Below are 24043 nucleotides of genomic sequence, written 5' to 3' on the forward strand. Positions count from 1 at the left end.
GGGTGCCGTCCCTGTTCCGGCTGTCAACTGACTCTCCAGTAGTCACCAGTCTTTCCTGGTTGTCACGTAGTCTATTCCTATGAGTCACTGGCTAGGCCAGGCTAACTAATAAAGAAAGAAAAACATCGCATGGATGCATAACTGGGACGTATCCTCAGTGATGTACCCTGGGGTCATAGGATGTTTCGGGTCTCGCAACATCATACACCCTCGCCCAGGTGACCCAGCCGGGGCTGGCCAAGCCCCAACTTACGTCCCAGTAGCTACCCACGGTCAGCCCTATAGGGAGGGTCGAAGGTGGTCATGCGGTCAGGGCCACTCAATACGCTGCTGTGTATATATAATACAGTCGTACAGACTGTGTGTATATAATACAGTCGTACTGACTGTGTGTATATAATACAGTCGTACTGACTGTGTGTATATAATACAGTCGTACTGACTGTGTGTATATATAATACAGTCGTACTGACTGTGTGTATATAATACAGTCGTACTGACTGTGTGTATATATAATACAGTCGTACTGACTGTGTGTATATAATACAGTCGTACTGACTGTGTGTATATAATACAGTCGTACTGACTGTGTATATATAATACAGTCGTACTGACTGTGTGTATATATAATACAGTCGTACTGACTGTGTGTATATATAATACAGTCGTACTGACTGTGTGTATATATAATACAGTCGTACTGACTGTGTGTATATATAATACAGTCATACTGACTGTGTGTATATATAATACAGTCGTACTGACTGTGTGTATATATAATACAGTCGTACTGACTGTGTGTATATAATACAGTCGTACTGACTGTGTGTATATAATACAGTCGTACTGACTGTGTGTATATATAATAGTCGTACTGACTGTGTGTATATAATACAGTCGTACTGACTGTGTGTATATATAATACAGTCATACTGACTGTGTGTATATATAATACAGTCATACTGACTGTGTGTATATAATACAGTTGTACTGACTGTGTGTGTATATAATACAGTCGTACTGACTGTGTGTATATAATACAGTCATACTGACTGTGTGTATATAATACAGTTGTACTGACTGTGTGTATATATAATACAGTCATACTGACTGTGTGTATATATAATACAGTCATACTGACTGTGTGTATATAATACAGTTGTACTGACTGTGTGTGTATATAATACAGTCGTACTGACTGTGTGTATATAATACAGTCATACTGACTGTGTGTATATAATACAGTTGTACTGACTGTGTGTGTATATAATACAGTCATACTGACTGTGTGTATATAATACAGTTGTACTGACTGTGTGTATATAATACAGTCGTACTGACTGTGTGTATATAATACAGTCGTACTGACTGTGTGTATATAATACAGTTGTACTGACTGTGTGTGTATATAATACAGTCATACTGACTGTGTGTATATAATACAGTTGTACTGACTGTCTGTATATAATACAGTCGTACTGACTGTGTGTATATAATACAGTCGTACTGACTGTGTGTATTTAATACAGTTGTACTGACTGTGTGTGTATATAATACAGTTGTACTGACTGTGTGTATATATAATACAGTCGTACTGACTGTGTGTATATAATACAGTCGTACTGACTGTGTGTATATAATACAGTCATACTGCAACAATGTCATTTTCCACTTCACACTCAACCTCATAAATGGATGATGTATAACCGTGTAAGTGCATCCAATGGTGCCACTTACTTTAATCAATACTGGGCACAGGGGTGAAACTAACGATGCACAATATTGGATTTTTTTGCAGATATCTGATATGCCAATATTTTAAAATTATTTTGGCTGATTGCTGAGGCCGATCCCAATATATCATGGATATGTCTCCACCTCATTTCACAGAACATCAGGTCTCTCCTGTAGTGGAATTAACACATTATCATTTATAATGCTTACTCTTAGCGTTACGGTCGACTGGCAGATGCAGACATAAATAGAATGCTTTTGGAAATGTACACAGTCACTGGGCAAAATAAGAACAGGACTTCAACTTAGTTTATGTAAAACATGCATTGTTCTTTCTGTAACATTTTCTTTCAAACAAAACTGAGATTCATCCTAGTGTAACAGGCTTGGGTAGCGACCTGTCACATTGGCAGAAATGTCATATCGGGGCGATGTTAATATTTCATTTGAAAGCCTTTATCGGCCGATATCGATATGTGCATCCCGAGGTGAAACCACTGCCAATGTTCTTGTTGTAGGATGGCATATTGATCAAAGCCTGTGTGTGTGTGTGTGTGTGTGTTCCAGGGGAAGACGGGTGAGGAGAGGCAGCAGATGATCAAAGCTCTTCGGGAGGAGCTGCGGCTGGAGGAGGCTCGCCTGGTGCTGCTGAAGAAGCTCAGGCAGAGTCAGATGCAGAAGGAGAATGTGGTGCAGAAGGTCAGAGCTGCTGCTAACTTTACCACAGCTACATCACGTGTCACCATGACAACCACTAACTTTACCACAGCTACAGCACGTGTCACCATGACAACCACTAACTTTACCACAGCTACATCACGTGTCACCATGACAACCACTAACTTTACCACAGCTACATCACGTGTCACCATGACAACCACTAACTTTACCACAGCTACATCACGTGTCACCATGACAACCACTAACTTTACCACAGCTACATCACGTGTCACCATGACAACCACTAACTTTACCACAGCTACATCACGTGTCACCATGACAACCACTAACTTTACCACAGCTACATCACGTGTCACCATGACAACCACTAACTTTACCACAGCTACATCACGTGTCACCATGACAACCACTAACTTTACCACAGCTACATCACGTGTCACCATGACAACCACTAACTTTACCACAGCTACAGCACGTGTCACCATGACAACCACTAACTTTACCACAGCTGCATCACGTGTCACCATGACAACCACTAACTTTACCACAGCTGCAGCACGTGTCACCATGACAACCACTAACTTTACCACAGCTACATCACGTGTCACCATGACAACCACTAACTTTACCACAGCTACATCACGTGTCACCATGACAACCACTAACTTTACCACAGCTACATCATGTGTCACCATGACAACCACTAACTTTACCACAGCTACATCATGTGTCACCATGACAACCACTAACTTTACCACATCTACATCATGTGTCACCATGACAACCACTAACTTTACCACAGCTACATCATGTGTCACCATGACAACCACTAACTTTACCACAGCTACATCACGTGTCACCATGACAACCACTAACTTTACCACAGCTACATCACGTGTCACCATGACAACCACTAACTTTACCACAGCTACATCATGTGTCACCATGACAACCACTAACTTTACCACAGCTACATCATGTGTCACCATGACAACCACTAACTTCACCACAGCTACATCATGTGTCACCATGACAACCACTAACTTTACCACAGCTACATCACGTGTCACCATGACAACCACTAACTTTACCACAGCTACATCACGTGTCACCATGACAACCACTAACTTTACCACAGCTACATCATGTGTCACCATGACAACCACTAACTTTACCACAGCTACATCAAGTGTCACCATGACAACCACTAACTTTACCACAGCTACATCACGTGTCACCATGACAACCACTAATTTTACCACAGCTACATCACGTGTCACCATGACAACCACTAACTTTACCACAGCTACATCACGTGTCACCATGACAACCACTAACTTTACCACAGCTACATCACGTGTCACCATGACAACCACTAACTTTACCACAGCTACATCATGTGTCACCATGACAACCACTAACTTTACCACAGCTACATCACGTGTCACCATGACAACCACTAACTTTACCACAGCTACATCACGTGTCACCATGACAACCACTAACTTTACCACAGCTACATCACGTGTCACCATGACAACCACTAACTTTACCACAGCTACATCATGTGTCACCATGACAACCACTAACTTTACCACAGCTACATCACGTGTCACCATGACAACCATTAACTTTACCACAGCTACAGCACGTGTCACCATGACAACCACTAACTTTACCACAGCTACAGCACGTGTCACCATGACAACCACTAACTTTACCACAGCTACAGCACGTGTCACCATGACAACCACTAACTTTACCACAGCTACATCACGTGTCACCATGACGACCACTAACTTTACCACAGCTACATCACGTGTCACCATGACAACCACTAACTTTACCACAGCTACATCACGTGTCACCATGACAACCACTAACTTTACCACAGCTACATCACGTGTCACCATGACAACCACTAACTTTACCACAGCTACATCACGTGTCACCATGACAACCACTAACTTTACCACATCTACAGCACATGTCACCATGACAACCACTAACTTTACCACAGCTACATCATGTGTCACCATGACAACCACTAACTTTACCACAGCTACATCACGTGTCACCATGACAACCACTAACTTTACCACAGCTACATCACGTGTCACCATGACAACCACTAACTTTACCACAGCTACATCACGTGTCACCATGACAACCACTAACTTTACCACAGCTACATCACGTGTCACCATGACAACCACTAACTTTACCACAGCTACATCACGTGTCACCATGACAACCACTAACTTTACCACAGCTACATCACGTGTCACCATGACAACCACTAACTTTACCACAGCTACATCACGTGTCACCATGACAACCACTAACTTTACCACAGCTACATCACGTGTCACCATGACAACCACTAACTTTACCACAGCTACAGCACGTGTCACCATGACAACCACTAACTTTACCACAGCTACAGCACGTGTCACCATGACAACGACTAACTTTACCACAGCTACAGCACGTGTCACCATGACAACGACTAACTTTACCACAGCTACAGCACGTGTCACCATGACAACCACTAACTTTACCACAGCTACATCACGTGTCACCATGACAACCACTAACTTTACCACAGCTACATCATGTGTCACCATGACAACCACTAACTTTACCACAGCTACATCACGTGTCACCATGACAACCACTAACTTTACCACAGCTACAGCACGTGTATTCCCTCCATACTAGCTAGCTGCAAGGATAACGTTAGCCGCATGAAATGGTTAACAAGCTAATGTTTTGGTCACTCAGTGGTGTTTTGAGGCTGACCGACGTTGGTACAGGCAGGGGACTTAGCTAACGTTAGCTAACATGGCAGAGTAATACTGTGATGTGGTCACAGGTGTGTGTTTATAGAGTATTTTGAACGCGGCTCAGCCAATCACAATCAAGGACTAGGGATGCTCCGATATTGGTATCGGGTATCGGCCCCGATATAGCAAAAAATTCTAGATCCGGTATCTGTGGTAATTAGCCCGATCCATACGTCCCAATCTATTCACTCTAGTTCCATGTGTGTGCAGCATGTGACATCATACGCTAGCAACATGCTCAGCGCAGGATAGACCGTTTGCAAACAAGCTAACGTAGGCTAGCATGGAGCGAGCCAAAGGATCACCTATTTGGAGGTATTTCACGTTAGCTACGCCAACAAGTTTGACAGCTGCTTGCAATATCTACAAAGTCAATGTTTCGAGGAGTTCAAGTTATAACACAATCAAGTCACGTGTGACGTGTCCCCCGTGTGACGTGTCCCCCGTGTGACGTGTCCCCCGTGTGACGTGTCCCCCGTGTGACGTGTCCCCCGTGTGACGTCCCGTGTGACGTGTCCCCCGTGTGACGTCCCGTGTGACGTGTCCCCCATGTGACGTGTCCCCCGTGTGACGTGTCCCCGTGTGACTTTCAATTTCAACGCTACATTGGTTGGATTTGAGTTGTGTGCTACACAGTGCCACGTTAAATGCAACAAACACACCAGCGACGTGATTGCATCTGCTCTAAAGGAAATGCTTGACAAGTGGCAAATTCTGTTGAACGCCAACAACATGACAAAGGCAATGGATAACATGGGAGTCTGCAGTGAGCTGTGATAGAGGATCAAGAAACCAGAAAATATTCACATTTAAGAAGCAGGAATCAGAGAATTTCGACTTTTTATCAAAAAGATTTATTCAAAACGATTAATCGATTATCAAAATAGTTGTCTATTAGTTTTCTGTTGATCGACTAATCGATTAATCGTTGCAGCTCTAGTGGTATGTGACTGTGGCCACAACACTGCACAATCTTTGAGATGATCTCTGAGTCTTTGAATAGGCAGCAATCCAAGGGCCTTCTGCCCCCTCTAGTGGTAAAAAAAAAGAAGAACTTGACAAGTTAATGACTACCTTGAATATTTAGTTTTTACCAAGTTAGTGAAGCTATTGGTTTGTTCAGCTGCTTTTGTAATTTGTATTGAATGTTCAATTCCTATTTGCACTAAACCATTACAAAGTCAGATTTGATCAAGTCAGATTTGTATGTCCAGACACCACCAGCCCTATCTGCATGGGTTACTGTGGTAACGGCATAAACAACTAGCTGGTTGAAGGTGTTTTCCAACGCAGAAGCACGAGAAATGGCCCTCACCTCTCGCCATCCAAACAATCACGCTGCTGAAAAAGAACAGTCACCACACTGTTCAGAGGTAGTTGAGTGACCCCTGGTGCTGTTCAGAGGTACTCTGAGTGAGCCCTGGTGCTGTTCAGAGGTACTCTGAGTGAGCCCTGGTGCTGTTCAGAGGTACTCTGAGTGAGTCCTGGTGCTGTTCAGAGGTAGTTGAGTGAGCCCTGGTGCTGTTCAGAGGTACTCTGAGTGAGCCCTGGTGCTGTTCAGAGGTACTCTGAGTGAGCCCTGGTGCTGTTCAGAGGTACTCTGAGTGAGCCCTGGTGCTGTTCAGAGGTAGTTGAGTGAGCCCTGGTGCTGTTCAGAGGTACTCTGAGTGAGCCCTGGTGCTGTTCAGAGGTAGTTGAGTGAGCCCTGGTGCTGTTCAGAGGTACTCTGAGTGAGCCCTGGTGCTGTTCAGAGGTACTCTGAGTGAGCCCTGGTGCTGTTCAGAGGTACTCTGAGTGAGCCCTGGTGCTGTTCAGAGGTACTCTGAGTGAGCCCTGGTGCTGTTCAGAGGTACTCTGAGTGAGCCCTGGTGCTGTTCAGAGGTACTCTGAGTGAGCCCTGGTGCTGTTCAGAGGTAGTTGAGTGAGCCCTGGTGCTGTTCAGAGGTACTCTGAGTGAGCCCTGGTGCTGTTCAGAGGTACTCTGAGTGAGCCCTGGTGCTGTTCAGAGGTACTCTGAGTGAGCCCTGGTGCTGTTCAGAGGTACTCTGAGTGAGCCCTGGTGCTGTTCAGAGGTAGTTGAGTGAGCCCTGGTGCTGTTTAGAGGTAGTTGAGTGAGCCCTGGTGCTGTTCAGAGGTACTCTGAGTGAGCCCTGGTGCTGTTTAGAGGTAGTTGAGTGAGCCCTGGTGCTGTTCAGAGGTAGTTGAGTGAGCCCTGGTGCTGTTCAGAGGTACTCTGAGTGAGCCCTGGTGCTGTTTAGAGGTAGTTGAGTGAGCCCTGGTGCTGTTCAGAGGTACTCTGAGTGAGCCCTGGTGCTGTTTAGAGGTAGTTGAGTGAGCCCTGGTGCTGTTTAGAGGTAGTTGAGTGAGCCCTGGTGCTGTTCAGAGGTACTCTGAGTGAGCCCTGGTGCTGTTTAGAGGTAGTTGAGTGAGCCCTGGTGCTGTTCAGAGGTAGTTGAGTGAGCCCTGGTGCTGTTTAGAGGTAGTTGAGTGAGCCCTGGTGCTGTTCAGAGGTAGTTGAGTGTGCCCTGGTGCTGTTCAGAGGTAGTTGAGTGAGCCCCGGTGCTGTTCAGAGGTAGTTGTGAACAGAAAGTACACATTCTTTCCTCATGTTTGTTTCTATCTATGAAGTAAATCCATTATGAGTGAAGCTTGCAGGCGACAGCGTTTCTGATATTCAAGCCCCGCCCCCTGCAAAAGTGTGAGTGATCAGAGCATCCCCACTGAAGACACATCAGTTGAAAGCAGATTGGAATCACATTTCAAACCACTTGCATAATATGGTTTCGGTCAAGATGCAAAAATCTGTTCAGACTTCATAAAAGTCTATCTGGATCGGCTAAAAATAGGCCAAAAATCTGATTTGGCCTGCCAGTCTGAACAAGGCCTTAAAGACTTTGGCGGCGGGCTGTCTGCCCACCCAATCAGAAGGTACTGGTATTTTCTGTGCTATTTTTCCATTGGCTGAACAAAAACTTTTTTCCCCTCTCAGCTTTTGATTGGGTGGGCAAGACGCAAGTTTGGGTGGGCTTAGCCCACCCTTGCCCATAGAAAAAACCGGCCTCACTTCAAGTATGATTTTTTTTTTTTTCTTTAATAGCTAACCACTGGTAAATGTTAGGCTTATAAGTTTGGAAGTGGGAGTATCGTGGCAAATTGTATAATAATCTTGAGATGTCAAATATGATATAAGAAAAAAAAACTAGCATAGCAGTATTTATTATAGTATTTATTTACTTATTTATTTATTTACTTATTTACTTTTTTATTTATATATTTACTTATTTACTTTTTTATTTATTGCAGGTACCAGTGGTCCAGAATGCTGCCTCCTCTGTGCAGCAGCCTCCCATCCACAGCTCTCAAGGCCTGGGCAAACTACCGGTCCGGCCGGGCCTGCATACCCCGGAGCCCCAGAACCTCCGCACTGCACAGGTGTGTGTGTGTGTGTGTGTGTGTGTGTGTGTGTGTGTGTGTGTGTGTGTGTGTCTTGTACCTCTATCCTTGTGAGTGAGTTTTGGAGTAATCATTTAAGTTTAAAGAGATACTCAACACTTTTTCCACTTTATTCTGCTGAAAATCAATATATATTGGAAATGAGTGTTCTTGATGAATCCAGGTCAAAGTCCTGACATTTACTTTAAATCTGAGTAATTCCTCATCTCTTCTCACATACCTATGCAGTTCCTGTGACCTCGTTAAAGAAGCTCGTTAACGTGAAGCTCGTTAACGATATCTAAGGAACGCCTAGATGGAATTTAATCAGATTTGCCTCAAACGTCGACTTGGACTCAAGGAGAACTGATTACATTTTGGTGGTCAAAGGTCAAGGTCACTGTGACCTCGAATGCCATTTTCAAGCTCGATAACATATTTCTGGAACACCTTCACGGAATTTCGCCACATATGGCTCAAACGTCCACTTGGACTCAAAGATGAACTGATTACATTTTGGTGGTCAAAGGTCACGAACGCCATTTTCAAGCTTGGTAACGCCATACCTCCGTAACGCCTTGTCAGAATTTCTTCACATTTTGCTCAAACGTCAAAGTCAGGACAGACATGGATGTCGACTGCTCATTTGTTGGCGGAGGCATATATCCACGGTGCGGTCGTTCTAGTTAGTCTAATATACATTTTCTTCAAAACAAGTGCAAATTCGCAATAGCTGCGATGGCAGGTGCAGCCCAGCCTACGCTGCCTCTGCCATCCTGCATTTCTGCCCCCTTTTAGCCACTTGGCATGAAAACAAACTCACACCTGTGCACACGCACACACACACGCACGCACGCACACACACACGCACACGCATGCACACACACACACACACACACACTTGACCTCCATGCCAAATTTCAGCCTCCTGCCTCTGCCATCCTGCATTTTGAAATGTGTCTCCACAGGGTCACACATTCACTTCAACCTCTTGGTGTTTGTCTCCACAGGGTCACACTGTCATCAGGTCAGCAGTCAATGCCAGCCTGCCTCCCATGATGATGTCTCAGAGGGTGATCGCCCCCAACCCTGCCCAGCTGCAGGGCCAGAGACTGGCCTCCAAGCCTGGCATGACCCGCACCAGCTCCACCATGGCTAATGCTGTCGGCTACCAGCAGGTACGTCGCCCCTGAGCCTAGCAAGCTCTGGCAACTTCGCAAGCACAACATTGGCCATTAAAAGTGTGTGTGTGTGTGTGTGTGTGTGTGTGTGTGTGTGTGTGTGTGTGAGAGAGAAAGTTGACCACATTTTTAGGCCGGTGCTTGCACTGGCCTATAGGAGCATGTGTGTCCCAATCGCTGCATACACGACTCCTGGCACGACTCCTGGCACGACTCCTGGCACCCTTTCATCAAGATGGGCTTTTACTTTGAAATTTGTTTTATTTGACGAATGTCCGGTTTCGGACTTCCTGTCTGCCCTGATCTGATCGTTCAGCTTGACAGAGTCGCTCACGGCCGCAGAGGGTCCATGTTAACGTTACACGCGACGCAACAAATAAACAAAACACACATTTCCCAGTGTCTCTGGACATCAACAGTAGCGGGAGACGTCTCCCCTTCCAGCAAATATACATGAATGTTATGCGTAAGGAACATGAACATCTTACCGCGAGGCAGAGAGCTAAGATAAGTAGCTAACAGCTGAGCTAAGTAGGCTATAACTAGCGTGTTAGCCGATCAGAAAAGCATGTAAACAGCGGTGAGATCTCCTTTATTAAAGTATGCAACCATTTCCAATGAACAAATGGCATGTAGCCTTCAACTTTAAAACAAAACAATGTGCTTCTGCTTACTTCTTACATTCAACTCTGTATGGCAGTGAGTGCAGACAGTGCAACACCAGTGGCATGTAGCCCTCAAGTATTTAAAACAAAAACAATAGTGCTTCTGCTACTTACTTAGCCTACATTCAACTTTGTATGGCAGACCTGTTCAAAGAATTCAAGGTGGGTTCATTCTTTCAAACGGTGTAAAATAACACGTTTAACAACATATCAAACGGACCTTATCCTGTCACATTAGCTGGCAATGCATTGTGTAACCAAAAGACGTTTGGCTAACGTTAACGTTAACGTGTTTTGTAATGGAATCTTTATGGGACACGGCTAATACCTGGCACAGCGTTAGCTAGCATAGTGTAGCACGTGTGCAATGCAAATGGAATCATTATGGAACTATGGCTAAGTTCGGCTATTAGCCGTGTCCCATAATGATTCCATTACAAATATTGCATTGCACACATGACATGTTATTTTACTAAAAATAATACATTTTACCATCATTTCAAGTAGAATGATACCACCCAAGCAAGAATATTTCAAGTGTTTTATTGAAATATTTGGACCATATAATGATTTTTTTTTTTTTTTTTTTTTTTTTTTTTTTTTTTACAGTTTTTCTTTTATTACACACAGACCACAAAACAATAAACAAAAACGTGCAACATGCACATACAAGGGAGAGGGAAGTGAAGGTGAGAAAACAAAAATAACCAACAACAACAAAACATCCCCCACAACAGCAATGCAACACAGAGGCAAGCAATCGTTTGTATTGTTAAGTATTACAGTATAGAATGTTATGGCAAACAACGATGCCGGTGTCAACAGGAATCCGGATAGAGTGGGCAGCATCCACAATGAATAAAGAAAAGAAAACATCCACTTTATGTTGTATAGGAAACTATCTAGGCTGTAAGGCTAGCGATTGATAGGCTAAAGAGTTTCTCACCAAGTCCCACAGCTCAGTAGGACCGATATCAAGGACCCCCAGCCTCCCGGTAACTCTTTCCATACTTAACAGGTCTAAAAAACCACTCACCCAGTCCTCAATTAAAAAGCATCTGGGTTTGCGGAACTTCCAATTTAATAAAATTATTCTCTTAGTGGCCAGAAAGGCCAGACCAACGATCCTCTGTACATGCTTGCTTTGTGTTTGTGTGACCCTAGTTCCTAGCAGACATTCAACAGGGCCAGCAGTAACGTTTACATTCAACAGTCTTGAGAGTGTGTCAATAACCTCTTCCCAAAATATTTTTACTGCTGGGCAGTGCCACAGCATATGAAATAAAGTACCAACTTCTCCACAATGCCAGCATTGATCTGAGGAGTTGGGGTCCATTTTCTTAATTATTGAGGGAGTTATATATGCCCTATGTAAAATTTTAAACTGGAGTATTCTGTATCGGACTGCATTAGCTATAGTTATTGAATCTCTCCATATTAAGTCCCATTCTACAGGGTCTATTGACACACCTAAATTCTGTTCCCATCGAGTTTGAGTCAATACCAGACAATCAGTAGGGGAATGGGTCAGCAGCCTATACAGGCCTGAAACCGTTCCTCTATTAGAAGCAAGCACTCTCATTTTCATGTCTACTGCTAAGTTACAGCCAATAAATACATCTGTGTATTTAGAGAAAATAGATTTCAACTGTACATATTGCAAAAAAGCATGATCGTTTAGGTTATATTTCTCTTTTATTTCTATAAACGGTATAATTTTCCCATTTTTTATAATTTGTGAAGTTTCTATGATGTTATGATGCTGCCACACCAGATTGTTCACCGGGTTTCCTCCTGCCTTAAAAAGTGGGTTCTTCCAAATTGGACATGAAGCTAACGAGACCCCTTTGATACCAAGCCTTTTATAAACAATTTTAGCAATGTCACATGAAAAATTAATGATAGCGTTATCTAACTTTAAGGGAGGGTGAGGATGATACCACAATGATGATAAGGAAGTTAGTTTGTTGTTCTCCCTGACTATGCATTCCTCAAGCCAGTCCCAGCTACCCTTGCACCTAGCCTGCTTATAGCCCCAGGTCAAATGATATCTGGCGTTGTATGCCAAGTAATACAGGTAAATATCTGGAACCCCCAAACCACCTTTACCTCTTGGCAATGATAGCTTTTTATGACTGATCCTGGGTTTCTTTTCCTTCCATAAAAAGGAAGAAAAAAGCTTATTTATGTCATTAAACCAGGATTTTGGGATATAGGAGGGCACAGCAGAGATTAAAAAAGTTATTCTAGGAAGAATGTTCATCTTTAGAACCTCCGCTCTACCCCAAAGGGATAGAGGAAGAATTGACCACCTCTTAATGTCGTCCTTAATAGAACGCAATAGAGGTGGAGCATTCAGATCGAGAATCTTGTTAATAGGGGTTTTAATCAATATTCCCAAGTATTTCATCCCTTCTGGTTTCCAGATAAAGGGGGCTGTGCCGAGGTCTGAGTTAAATGTTCGGCAATTAAGTGGTATAGCTTCACTTTTTGACCAATTTATCCTATATCCTGAGAATTGACTGAATGTTTGGATAGTTTCTAGGACCTGGGGTATAGAATGTGCAGGCTCGGACAGAGTTAGCAGGATATCATCTGCGTACATGTTAAGCTTAAAATCATGATCCTCCACTGAAACACCTGTAATGTCCTTGTTCCTTCGGATGGCGCATGCCAACGGTTCTAAGGCTAACACGAACAACAATGGGGACAAAGGACAACCTTGTCTCGTAGACCGATACAGTTGGAAAGGAACTGAAATTAAACCGTTGGACCATATAATGATAATACAATTATCTCAACCTTAAAAGGTTACATATAGGTGCCAAAAAGCCATAAATTCACATCAAAGAACAAAGAAAAACTACAATTATAATTCAAGTTTAAACAGTAAGTGTGCAGCTGCAACATTTATTTAAAAAAAAATCTTTATCCTGCATCCCTAAACAGAAACAGGGAAAAAAGGTGGAAAATCAGATGACGGCTTATATGTGTTCTGTTGATTCTTAAAATGTGTATGGGTATAGTATATGGGTGACGATCACATGCACCGGCCGTATGCCAGGTTTGGACCTGGCCTTGTTAAACCTATGCCCAACCCTAACCTGGCCTTGTTAAACCTATGCCCAACCCTAACCTGGCCTTGTTAAACCTATGCCCAACCCTAACCTGGCCCTGAATGTCACGGTATAGCAGCTTTTTTAAATGACGATACTAACGGCAGACACTATACTAGCGTGGAATGACGGTGCCAGGAGCACAACGCTTTACCTCCGTTGCCAAATTCACTGGTTTCTGCATTCATAATCCTATAGGGACGTTAGCGCACCCTCTTCTGGAAGCAACAACACATGTGTGTTTGTTTCTGTGCGGCTCTGAGGAAGGCAAATTCTAATGTTAGATGTGGAGTGCCAGCTGCTAACCATTAGCTGCTAACCATTAGCTGCTAACCATTAGCATACAGGTTGCTACTTGTAGCTTAGCCAGAAACAAAGATCTCTGGCTCAGCTGACAGGAGTCTCGAGACAGAAACACACATTTCACGAACACAGAAACGTCATCACCGCACGGTGAAATGTTGCATTTAGGGCATGATGTCACAACAAAATAATATGTGGGGCCGCTGAGTAGCGGTTGTAATGTTAAAAGTACTCTCCGTAGGTTCTGGCGGTGTTTTCTATTACCAATGAGTGAATGCGCCGTTCCGTAACTTAAAAAATGAGCCCAGCCGCGTCTCTCTGCCTTCACTCATTGCAGAGATATTGCAGGATTTTCTGCTGGTCGCAGGTCATGCTTTCCCGGCAAATTTGGCGGATGTGGCGTTCTGTGCGTTCACGAGCCTCCCTCTTATCCTCCTGGCCCCCGGCCGGAAATATACCAACGAAGAAGAAGACTAACAGGCAGTGGCTAATGTTACGTTCATCCCTAGCTAATGCCAGCAAAAACAAACAACAACACAGACTCCAGTAAAAAGTCCACACAGAAAAAGAAAAATATTTATCTAGTGAATCCCGTCTGGCCAGACAGCAGCAATGTGACCGATATCGGGGGGGAAACTAGAGTCGTGTTTTTGGTTCATGGAGGGACCTTGTTGCTTGTAGCTGCTGTAATGTTGTTTTGGCTGATAACGTTAGCTGCTTGCTAATGGATTTAGCACCTGGTCAGAAACTCTGCTAATAACATTACCATCTTGTGTGAAGTAATGCAACAGTCGCAAATATGCCTAACGTTACTACCGTTATGCTTATGGTCATGGAACATTGACTGACTGCAGTTAGCTTGGGTGAGGACTGTCGATTATAACGTTAGCTTGATGCTAAATGCGGCTAACGCTAACTAATAGGGGTCCGCTCGCTATATATAGATTACCACCAGCTCCACTAATAACGTTACTGTCATCTTGTGTGGAGTAATGCAACAGTCGCAAATATGCCTAACGTTACTACTAGGCATGGGTCGATTTCCGGTTTTACCGGTTCGGTTCGGTATACGAGCCCAAACCGGTTTGATCACGTGCAAACCGAAAAAACCTAAAAAAAAAAAAAAAAAAAATTTTTTTTTTTTTTTTAAGTTTTTTTTTTTTTTTTTTTTTTGCCAGTCCATTCTGATTGCACTATTGTTCGTATTAGCCTCTTCTCAAGTTGCACTAGTAGGCAAAAGTCTTATTTTGTTTATTATGTTGATGTTTGAAGAAAAGTTAAGCTGAATAGTTATGAGAAATAAAAACTGTGTGTTGTTACAGTTAAAAGGTTCTGCTTATTTGTATTCAGTGTTCGTGCTGGTTGGCAGCATACCAGCTTAGAGGTGCATTATCGCCACCAACTGCAGCCGCTTTGATACGTTTTTTGGGGGAATATCGAACCGGTTTCAAAATGTTCAAACCGACCCATGCCTAGGCCCTATATTGTGTGAATTTGTGAGTTTTGAAGTTTATAAGGCAGCTCAGCTGTAAGCCAATCCATTCTGATTGCACTGCTTGTGTTTTTATTAGCCTTTTTCTCAAGTTGCACTATAGGCAGAAGTCTTATTTCATTTATTATTTTGATGTTTAGAAGAAAAGTTGAGCTGAATAGTTATGAGAAATAAATACAGGGTGTGTTTGTTACACAGGTGTCCTGCTTCTTTTTATTCAGTATCATTGCTGGTTGACAATACCAGCTTAGAGGTGTATTATCGCTATCAGGTGGACTGAAGTTGCACTACAGACAGTTATGGGCCACACTCGGGAGCCCTGCTTGAAAAAAAAAAAAAAAAAAAAAAAAAAATTAATTACAAAAAAAATCGGTATACCGGTTCGATCCGGTTTAGACAGCAATATCGAACCGGTTTTAAAATTTTCAAACCGACCCAGCCCTAGTTACTACCATTATGTTTATGGTCATGGAACATTGTTTGACTGACTGCAGTTAGCTGCGGTGAGACTGCCTAATATTATAACGTTAGCTTGATGCTAAATGCGATTTTTTTTATCTCCCATTAGTCCTAAGTTTTAATTTATTTATCCTGGTTGCTGCTCCACCCTCTGCCCATCTGGGGCAGAGCCGAAACTGGCTCCATGCTTCCTCCGAGACATGGGCAGTTAGCCAGCTGCTTCTTTTCACCTGACAGGGAAAGCTTCACCGGTAGGACATAGCACGTGGGAGGATCACGCTATTCCAACGTGTTCCCCTCCCTCCAAACAGGCGCACAAACGACCAGAGGAGGCACCACATCAGCAACCAGGATATTGCATGTTTTGGTAAGGGGTTCCTGAAGGAAACCCCCAGGGGGCACGGGGAGAACATGCATACTCCAGACAGAAAGGCCCTTTTGACGACCCCACCCGGGCGGTGGGCACTCGAGGACATGCGGACGGGCACGCACTCCTTCAGCGCTCACAGCGTCCCAGGTGGGAATCGAACCCAGGACCTTCTAGCTGTGAGGCGACAGCTCTAGCAGTGAGCCACCGTGCCCCCCGAGATTTACATTTACAGAAATTACCACCCAGCTCCACACAAGCTCCGTCTTGTGTGGATAATGAATGTAACAGTCGTAAATATGCCTAACGTTACTGTTATGCTTATGAAACATTGTTTGACTGTTCAGTTTGGTCAACCCCAGGCATTACACGTTACCGTATAATACAGGGGAAGCAGGGTAGTTCCTGGCTCACGCTAACGTGAATATCCTTATCCACTCCCCCGCAGGCAATGTAAGCCAAAACATGACCAAACATGCCACAATAACATCGATAATTCATCCAGAATCCTTCCTGGGCATCTCGAGGCTGATCTGACTGATAAATTGTCCAGGTTGCCGTTTAAAGTGACTTTTATGAGTTAACGTTACAAAGCAACCTCTGCTGTTGCCAGGCAGCTGCTTGGGTGCGTGCGAGTATGGTGTCCGCGCGCCAGCTTGTTCACACGCTGCCTGCAGTTACTCTAACGGCCGCCGGTGTCAGTAATAGTTAGAACTTACAGATAGGTCCTTTAACCGCCTCGCTCTGTCTGTCTGAATAATTTCCTCCTCCGCAGTTACCAGCATCAAGTGACTGCGAGTTACCTAGCAACAGACAGGAAGTTAGGTGTAGCTGTGCCAAGCTGCCCAGCGTTAGATAGGAATGGAACAGGAAGTTGGGTTGTTCTGCCTTCAGAGTAAAAGCATAAATTGTGTCACTTCTGAGTGGTAATTGCAGGTGAGATCCAAAACAGTGTTGCATTATGTGACATTAGTCAGTTTGTTCGGCCACTCGTAATGCTAGAGAGACCGGGAAGAAGTAGCTTGTTATCCTACTTCACACAAGAGCTGTCGGGAACCTACAGTAACCTACAGAGTGAGTCTATTGTGTTAGCTCCGCCCACCCTGTGAACCTACAGTAACCTACAGAGTGAGTCTATTGTGTTAGCTCCGCCCACCCTGTGAACCTACAGTAACCTACAGAGTGAGTCTATTGTGTTAGCTCCGCCCACCCTGTGAACCTACAGTAACCTACAGAGTGAGTCTATTGTGTTAGCTCCGCCCACCCTGTGAACCTACAGTAACCTTCAGAGTGAGTCTATTGTGTTAGCTCCGCCCACTCTGTGAACCTAAAGTAACCTACAGAGTGAGTCTATTGTGTTAGCTCCGCCCACCCTGTGAACCTAAAGTAACCTGCAGAGTGAGTCTATTGTGTTAGCTCCGCCCACCCTGTGAACCTACAGTAACCTACAGAGTGAGTTTATTGTGTTAGCTCCGCCCACCCTGTATCACCACAGTTACCAAGTTTATAAATGCTGCAATACTGAAAATGCAAAGGCTTCCATCAATGGGCCATAGGCTCAATCACCATTGTGTTAACTCACTATCAGATAGATCGTGACTTAACAGATATTTATTGACATGACAATCTTTGAGATAATCACGTTAAGCAGGTCTTCTTTTTTCATATTTATTTCTACTTAAGCAGGTCATAGTCTATACAGCTATTGGCTCTGACACATCTTTAGTCCGCAATAGTACCTGTGGTTGTTGTTGTCTCTGCAGACCAGCAGCCAGCAGGTGGCAGCGTCCCAGCGCTCGGGCTCCAGTGCCATGTACATGAACCTGGCCCACATGCAGGCGGGGGGCGCGGGGGTGGGGAGCAGCCTGGGCGGAGCCTCGGCCGTCAGCCCCTCCCACATGTCCAGCACGGCTAACAGCAGCACCGTGAGCTCCATGCAAGACCAGGTAGGGTTAAGTCTATATGACAGTATACAGGCTTCCCACAGTCATGGAAAACCTGGAAAAGTCATGGAATTTTCAAATCTCATTTTCCAGGCCTGGAAAAGTCATGGGATTAGTGAAATCCTTGAAAGTTTTGAAAGTGTCATGGAATTTTGTTGTGTGTAATGAAATTAATTGTTACAGTAATCTTCTGTGGATAACCTTCCATGTAATCCAACATAACGGCATGCTTATTTTCTATTCACCTTATTCACCACGCCCACTTTTTCTCTCTTCCGCGTTCGACGCAAACGTATTTGTTCTTCCGGTTCAGCGCTAGTTGCCTACTGTGGCTAGTATTAGCCGCTAGTTAATTATGTTATATGGCAGTAAAATGCCACTGAATGACCAAATTGATATAACTTTTAACCATTTCGAGTAACACTGTTTCCATACGGATCACCAGCGTTAGTTTGTTGTTTATAACGTGGCTATATTCTAACGTTTTCTATCTCGGATGCGTTAGTTCGAATCCCACATAGGTTACGCTGGCGCAAAACGTGTGGGTTTCAGGACGAAACAGTCTCGAGCCACTAACGTCATCTTTAGAGCACAATATTCCTGGAGTGCAAGTTTAACTAAACAGTTACATGTCCTCTGCATTCTACATAAAATTAAGATATTACGGGTTGTTTTATTTTGTATGTTACATACTTATTGGCCAAGATATGTTAGTTTATGGGGAAGTAATTCTGCCAGTTTAGGAGGGGAGTGTGGGCGGCCATCTTGCCTGCGGGGTTTTTGGCAAGTCTAAAACAGAAATATTTTTACGAAATGACGTAATGCGGAAGCGTCCATGTGTGGGCAAAGAATAAGGTGAATAGCTGCCCATGTAAATCCAATATAAAGAGGTGTGTCCTATTTGTCCATTGTACTAAAACTTTATGGTATTTATTCAGCGACATTACATGGAAACTATATGATAATTATGGATCCTTCAAAAGTAATGGAAAAGTTTTGAAGTGGTATCCACTATCCATGCAAATGTATGGAGGAACCCTGGACATACTTCGTCACATCAGTCGATATAATTATTACAATATATTAATCAATTAGTGTGTTAAAACTATGAAGGCCACAGGGAAAACTGCCAAGAATGCCCCTTTATGTCACAACGAATGTCTGCACAACGTGGTAGGTAAGTGAAGGTGCCCAACGTGTTAGATAAGTGAAGGTGCCCAACGTGTTAGATAAGTGAAGGTGCCCAACGTGTTAGATAAGTGAATGTCCTAAGTCTTTTGTATTCTGCACTGACTCAGCGCCCTGTAATGAAAGTGCGCTGAACAGAGTCAATGACTAATGCTGTAAATAATGTCTATAGAAAATTAGGGGTAGAACAGTTTCACAGTTCTTTCAGTACAACCATAGAAATGCAAAAAAAAGGAAATGCCAGAGAAATGTACTTGATTTCAAAACTTTAAATTTATTTTATATTTATTTAGTCTACTGATTTATTTTATTTTCCCCAGTCTAGTTTAAAAATGTATTTCAATTTATGACGTTTTTAACAGTCTCCGTTTTAGTTGACCATGATATCCTTGAAGAATTTACAATACATGTTTATTGTTTATTAAAAAAAGATCCCATTAGCTGGCGCCTAGGCATCAGCTAGTCTTCCTGGGGTCCAAGACAACAAATACATTATACATGTCAGACAAACAATCAAATAGAATAGAAACATGTCACATAAGAGAGTAAGAGATAAAAGATCAAAGAAGAACAATTTAAGAAAATATTAAAAGTATATCTAGAGCATCAGATAAAACAAAGTAGCAAGGTCCAGAATATCACCTACAATCAGAAGATACTTTCAATCTCTAAAACAGACATCACAAAATTCGACAAGAGATAAGATAAAATAAGGGTGGTTAGTGTGAAAATAAATAACATCTATGTTTCCTTTTAAAACCTGCCTTTCCTGTGATGGAACGTACATCATCAGGAAGACTGTTCCATGAAACTATAGCCCTGTAAAATACAGTTGAACCTAAAGCCTCATACCTAAACGCTTCAATACGAATATGCGTATTGTCACACCCCTATTGGGAATATTGAATATGTGTTAAAAAAAAAATATGATTGTTATTGAGGCATATTTTCTGTGGATATATGTTGACATTGTCCCCTCTCCTCCCAGGCCAGCAGCCAGGCAGCAGCCAAGCTGGCCCTGAGGAAGCAGCTGGAGAAGACCCTGCTGGAGATCCCCCCGCCCAAGCCCCCCGCCCCCCTGCTGCACTTCCTGCCCTCAGCCGCCAACTCTGAGTTCATCTACATGGTGGGGCTGGAGGAGGTGGTGCAGAGCGTCATCGACAGCCAGGGTGAGCCAGCACACACCACAGAGGGGACACACTTTAGTCATCGCATTCGCAACGCCAGACCCATGATACACTATGTTACTGCATGCTGCAGATCTCTCTCTGGGTCTGATACACTATGTTACTGCATGCTGCAGATCTCTCTCTGGGTCTGATACACTACGTTACTGCATGCTGCAGATCTCTCTCTGGGTCTGATACACTATGTTACTGCATGCTGCAGAGCTCTCTCTGGGTCTGATACACTACGTTACTGCATGCTGCAGATCTTTCTCTGGGTCTGATACACTACGTTACTGCATGCTGCAGATCTCTCTCTGGGTCTGATACACTACGTTACTGCATGCTGCAGATCTCTCTCTGGGTCTGATACACTATGTTACTGCATGCTGCAGATCTCTCTCTGGGTCTGATACACTATGTTACTGCATGCTGCAGATCTCTCTCTGGGTCTGATACACTATGTTACTGCATGCTGCAGAGCTCTCTCTGGGTCTGATACACTATGTTACTGCATGCTGCAGATCTCTCTCTGGGTCTGATACACTACGTTACTGCATGCTGCAGATCTCTCTCTGGGTCTGGTACACTATGTTACTGCATGCTGCAGATCTCTCTCTGGGTCTGATACACTATGTTACTGCATGCTGCAGATCTCTCTCTGGGTCTGATACACTATGTTACTGCATGCTGCAGATCTCTCTCTGGTTCTGAATCATTGGGTATATTAATTACAAGTCTTGATGATGATGCTTTAAGATATTTAAAGGGAACTGGCAGTCTGATACAGAGTCCTCTCTGTCCAGGTAAATTCCGGGGGGCGCTGTCCCGCATGGAGCCCTTCTTCTGCGCCCAATGCCGAACTGACTTCACACCCCATTGGAAGCAGGAGAAGAATGGGCGGATCCTCTGTGAGCAGTGCATGACGTCCAATCAGAAGAAGGCTCTGAAGGCGGAGCACACCAACAGGCTGAAGAACGCCTTTGTGAAGGCCCTGCAGCAGGAGCAGGTCGGCCTTCTTCCTTGTTCAGCATACAAACCAAAGGATTTCATCCTCCATCCATTCTTCCCTCTACATTTTGTCAAATGCTTATACAACGTTTTACTGCTTACTTTATGGTTTTACTGCTTACTGCTGCTTTCTGGTCATGTTAATCCCATGTCAGAAAAAGTCTCCAGATTTATCGCTAAGTTAGTCTCTTTTGAGAAATAGTGTCTCCAGGGGGGTCTGAAAAGTAGTCTCGAGTGCGTATTGGGAGGCAGCCAGACAGCCAGTGTTGTGACTGAGCGTCCAAGCTAAGGTTACACAGCAGTGCGGAGGGGCCATGAGGACAGCTGAGGAGCTTATTTTGACGTTCTACATCAGTGTTGTCACGTGTTTATTACAATCTAATGAGTTTGGTTTGGTTTCATTATGACTTTACTACCTGCCTGTCTGTGTTTCAGGAGATTGAGCAGAGGCTGCAGCAGCAGGCGGCGCTGTCCCCCAGCTCGGCCCCGCCCGGCCCCAACATCACCAAGACCGACCCCATGATCCGACACCATGCCCTCCGCCAGGTACGCACTCGCCAGCAGCACATGTGCCAAACACATCTGGAAGTTTTGTTTTTACTTATGGATAGGTACGCCCACAGCAGCTGCACATGTGCAGAAACGCATCTGAAAGTTTTGTTGTGGATCCCACCTGGCACGTCACGTACGCGTTCCGGCTCCGACGCGGTCGTCGGAGCTGCTCGCGGGCATTTTAATCAACGCGTGTGATCCCACCAGGCGCGCAACGGCGCGTATCAGAAGCGGCCCAGAAGCGGCTCGACGGCCCGCTCCGCTAAAGATACGCGGCAGTTCTATTTTTCACGGATGACGCCTGGAAGCTGCGTCAAGCTGCACAGAGCAGATCGTTCAGCCCGGAAGTCAGACACAGCAACTGCACGAGAATCCGGTCGACTTTCATAATAAAACACCGTGTGCAGACCCAATACTGACTCCTTCTCCTTCCCCCCTCCCCTCCCTCTATAGTCTTTCAAGTAGACAAAGAAATGCAAGAGTTCTCCTCCTGCTAACAGGCACTGTGTGACAAATAAAGAAATAATTTCAGTCTACTTAACCATGGTAGAAGCACAACAATCAAGGGAAAATGACCAAATCAAAAGCAAGTCAACGACAGACTGTGTTGTTTGTGTATTGTGCTCTTTACATCCACCCCATTGTACACACAGTATCGCGCAATCTTGTAAATCCCGCACGATCTTGCATCAGCTGCCAGGCAGCGCTTGGAAGTGCTCCGCTTCTGAAACGTGTGCGGTGGGACATGCCGCCGTGCGGAGGACGGAGACGGGACGCTGTGCAGACGGGCCTGGTGGGACCAAGCTGCTATGGCCAAAATACATTTATTTCCCCATGGGGATAAATAAAGAATAACTTAAAGCAGCTACGAGCAACTTTTTCGATTGTTAGGGACCGTTCGTTATTTAGAAAGGGGGTCACTGGAGGAATTTGGTGTGCTCTGAAATAAAAAGCTGTGCCCCTTCCCTGATCAAAATATATTTTTCCTTGACCCTCCCGAAGCGATTTGAAAATTATAATTAACCCTCCCCAAACAATATTGTGGCAAGTTTGCGTGGAAGAATGCAGACTGACACAGATATCTTACTTTTAACCTAACATTTCCAGAAACTCCGGCCAGAGGTGATCAAACACACTAACAGTCTCAGTCGTGGTGGCTACATTGATAGTAAAACTAAACATATCCTGGCCACACAAACATTGCCATAATACCACATAATGCAATCAAAACATGAGCACAACATCACTAAACCACGTTTTTAACTGTACAGTAAGAAGCTTCCCACAAGAACATGAACTCCCATAATCCTTTGCGCTTCTTAAGAGCAGAACTGTCACCAATCAGAGCGACCGCCTCCTCTGGTCGCTACATAATGCTATTTTCGCTTGTGAAACAATCTTCAGTCTGTGTATATCAATATTTGTGTTTAAATAGCAGTGAATGACTGATGGAAAAAAGTTAGCCGGTTCTATGTGGCGGACTCTCCACTCTCTGTCCCCCCTCTCTTTCTCTCTCTCACTCCCTCAGCAGACAGGCACAAAGCCACACATGTAACATCTCCCAGCATCCATTGAGGTACATTTCGATAACAAATAGCATCCAAATTAGCCTAAATAGATAGAAAGGTAGATAGAAATAATGTTAACACAACATGCAATTGTCGAACATTTCAATATTGGACAAAATAAAATCTCGAAATCAAAACACAACCCTATGTGAAACATATATGTCATCCTGGTGGTATAAATATCCCTTGTAGACTTTACGTAATTTAGGAGATGAGTGAGCCGTAACTCGGTTCTACTGTGACTTCCTAGCCTTATCTGGCGTAACGATAGAGCCCATATATATTTTGTGATGCCATGTCTGTTTGTTTGCTCGACTTTTCGTGCTGGAAATGTAGCCT

General features: G+C 44.0%; 1 protein-coding gene across 1 annotated transcript in view; it reads left to right on the forward strand.

The window, feature by feature from the left end:
• gatad2b (GATA zinc finger domain containing 2B) overlaps positions 1 to 24043 on the forward strand; it is a 99581-nt gene that overhangs the window by 58116 nt on the left and 17422 nt on the right. Inside the window, exons 4-10 of the mRNA XM_083646166.1 lie at positions 2302 to 2433; positions 8565 to 8693; positions 9704 to 9871; positions 18040 to 18222; positions 20396 to 20576; positions 21380 to 21582; positions 22020 to 22130. Of these exons, the coding sequence (XP_083502292.1) occupies positions 2302 to 2433; positions 8565 to 8693; positions 9704 to 9871; positions 18040 to 18222; positions 20396 to 20576; positions 21380 to 21582; positions 22020 to 22130 (1107 nt within the window). The remainder of the gene's footprint in view (positions 1 to 2301; positions 2434 to 8564; positions 8694 to 9703; positions 9872 to 18039; positions 18223 to 20395; positions 20577 to 21379; positions 21583 to 22019; positions 22131 to 24043) is intronic.

This window comes from Poromitra crassiceps, assembly GCF_964638095.1.
Source record: "Poromitra crassiceps genome assembly, chromosome: 11".
Lineage (NCBI taxonomy): Eukaryota > Metazoa > Chordata > Actinopteri > Beryciformes > Melamphaidae > Poromitra > Poromitra crassiceps.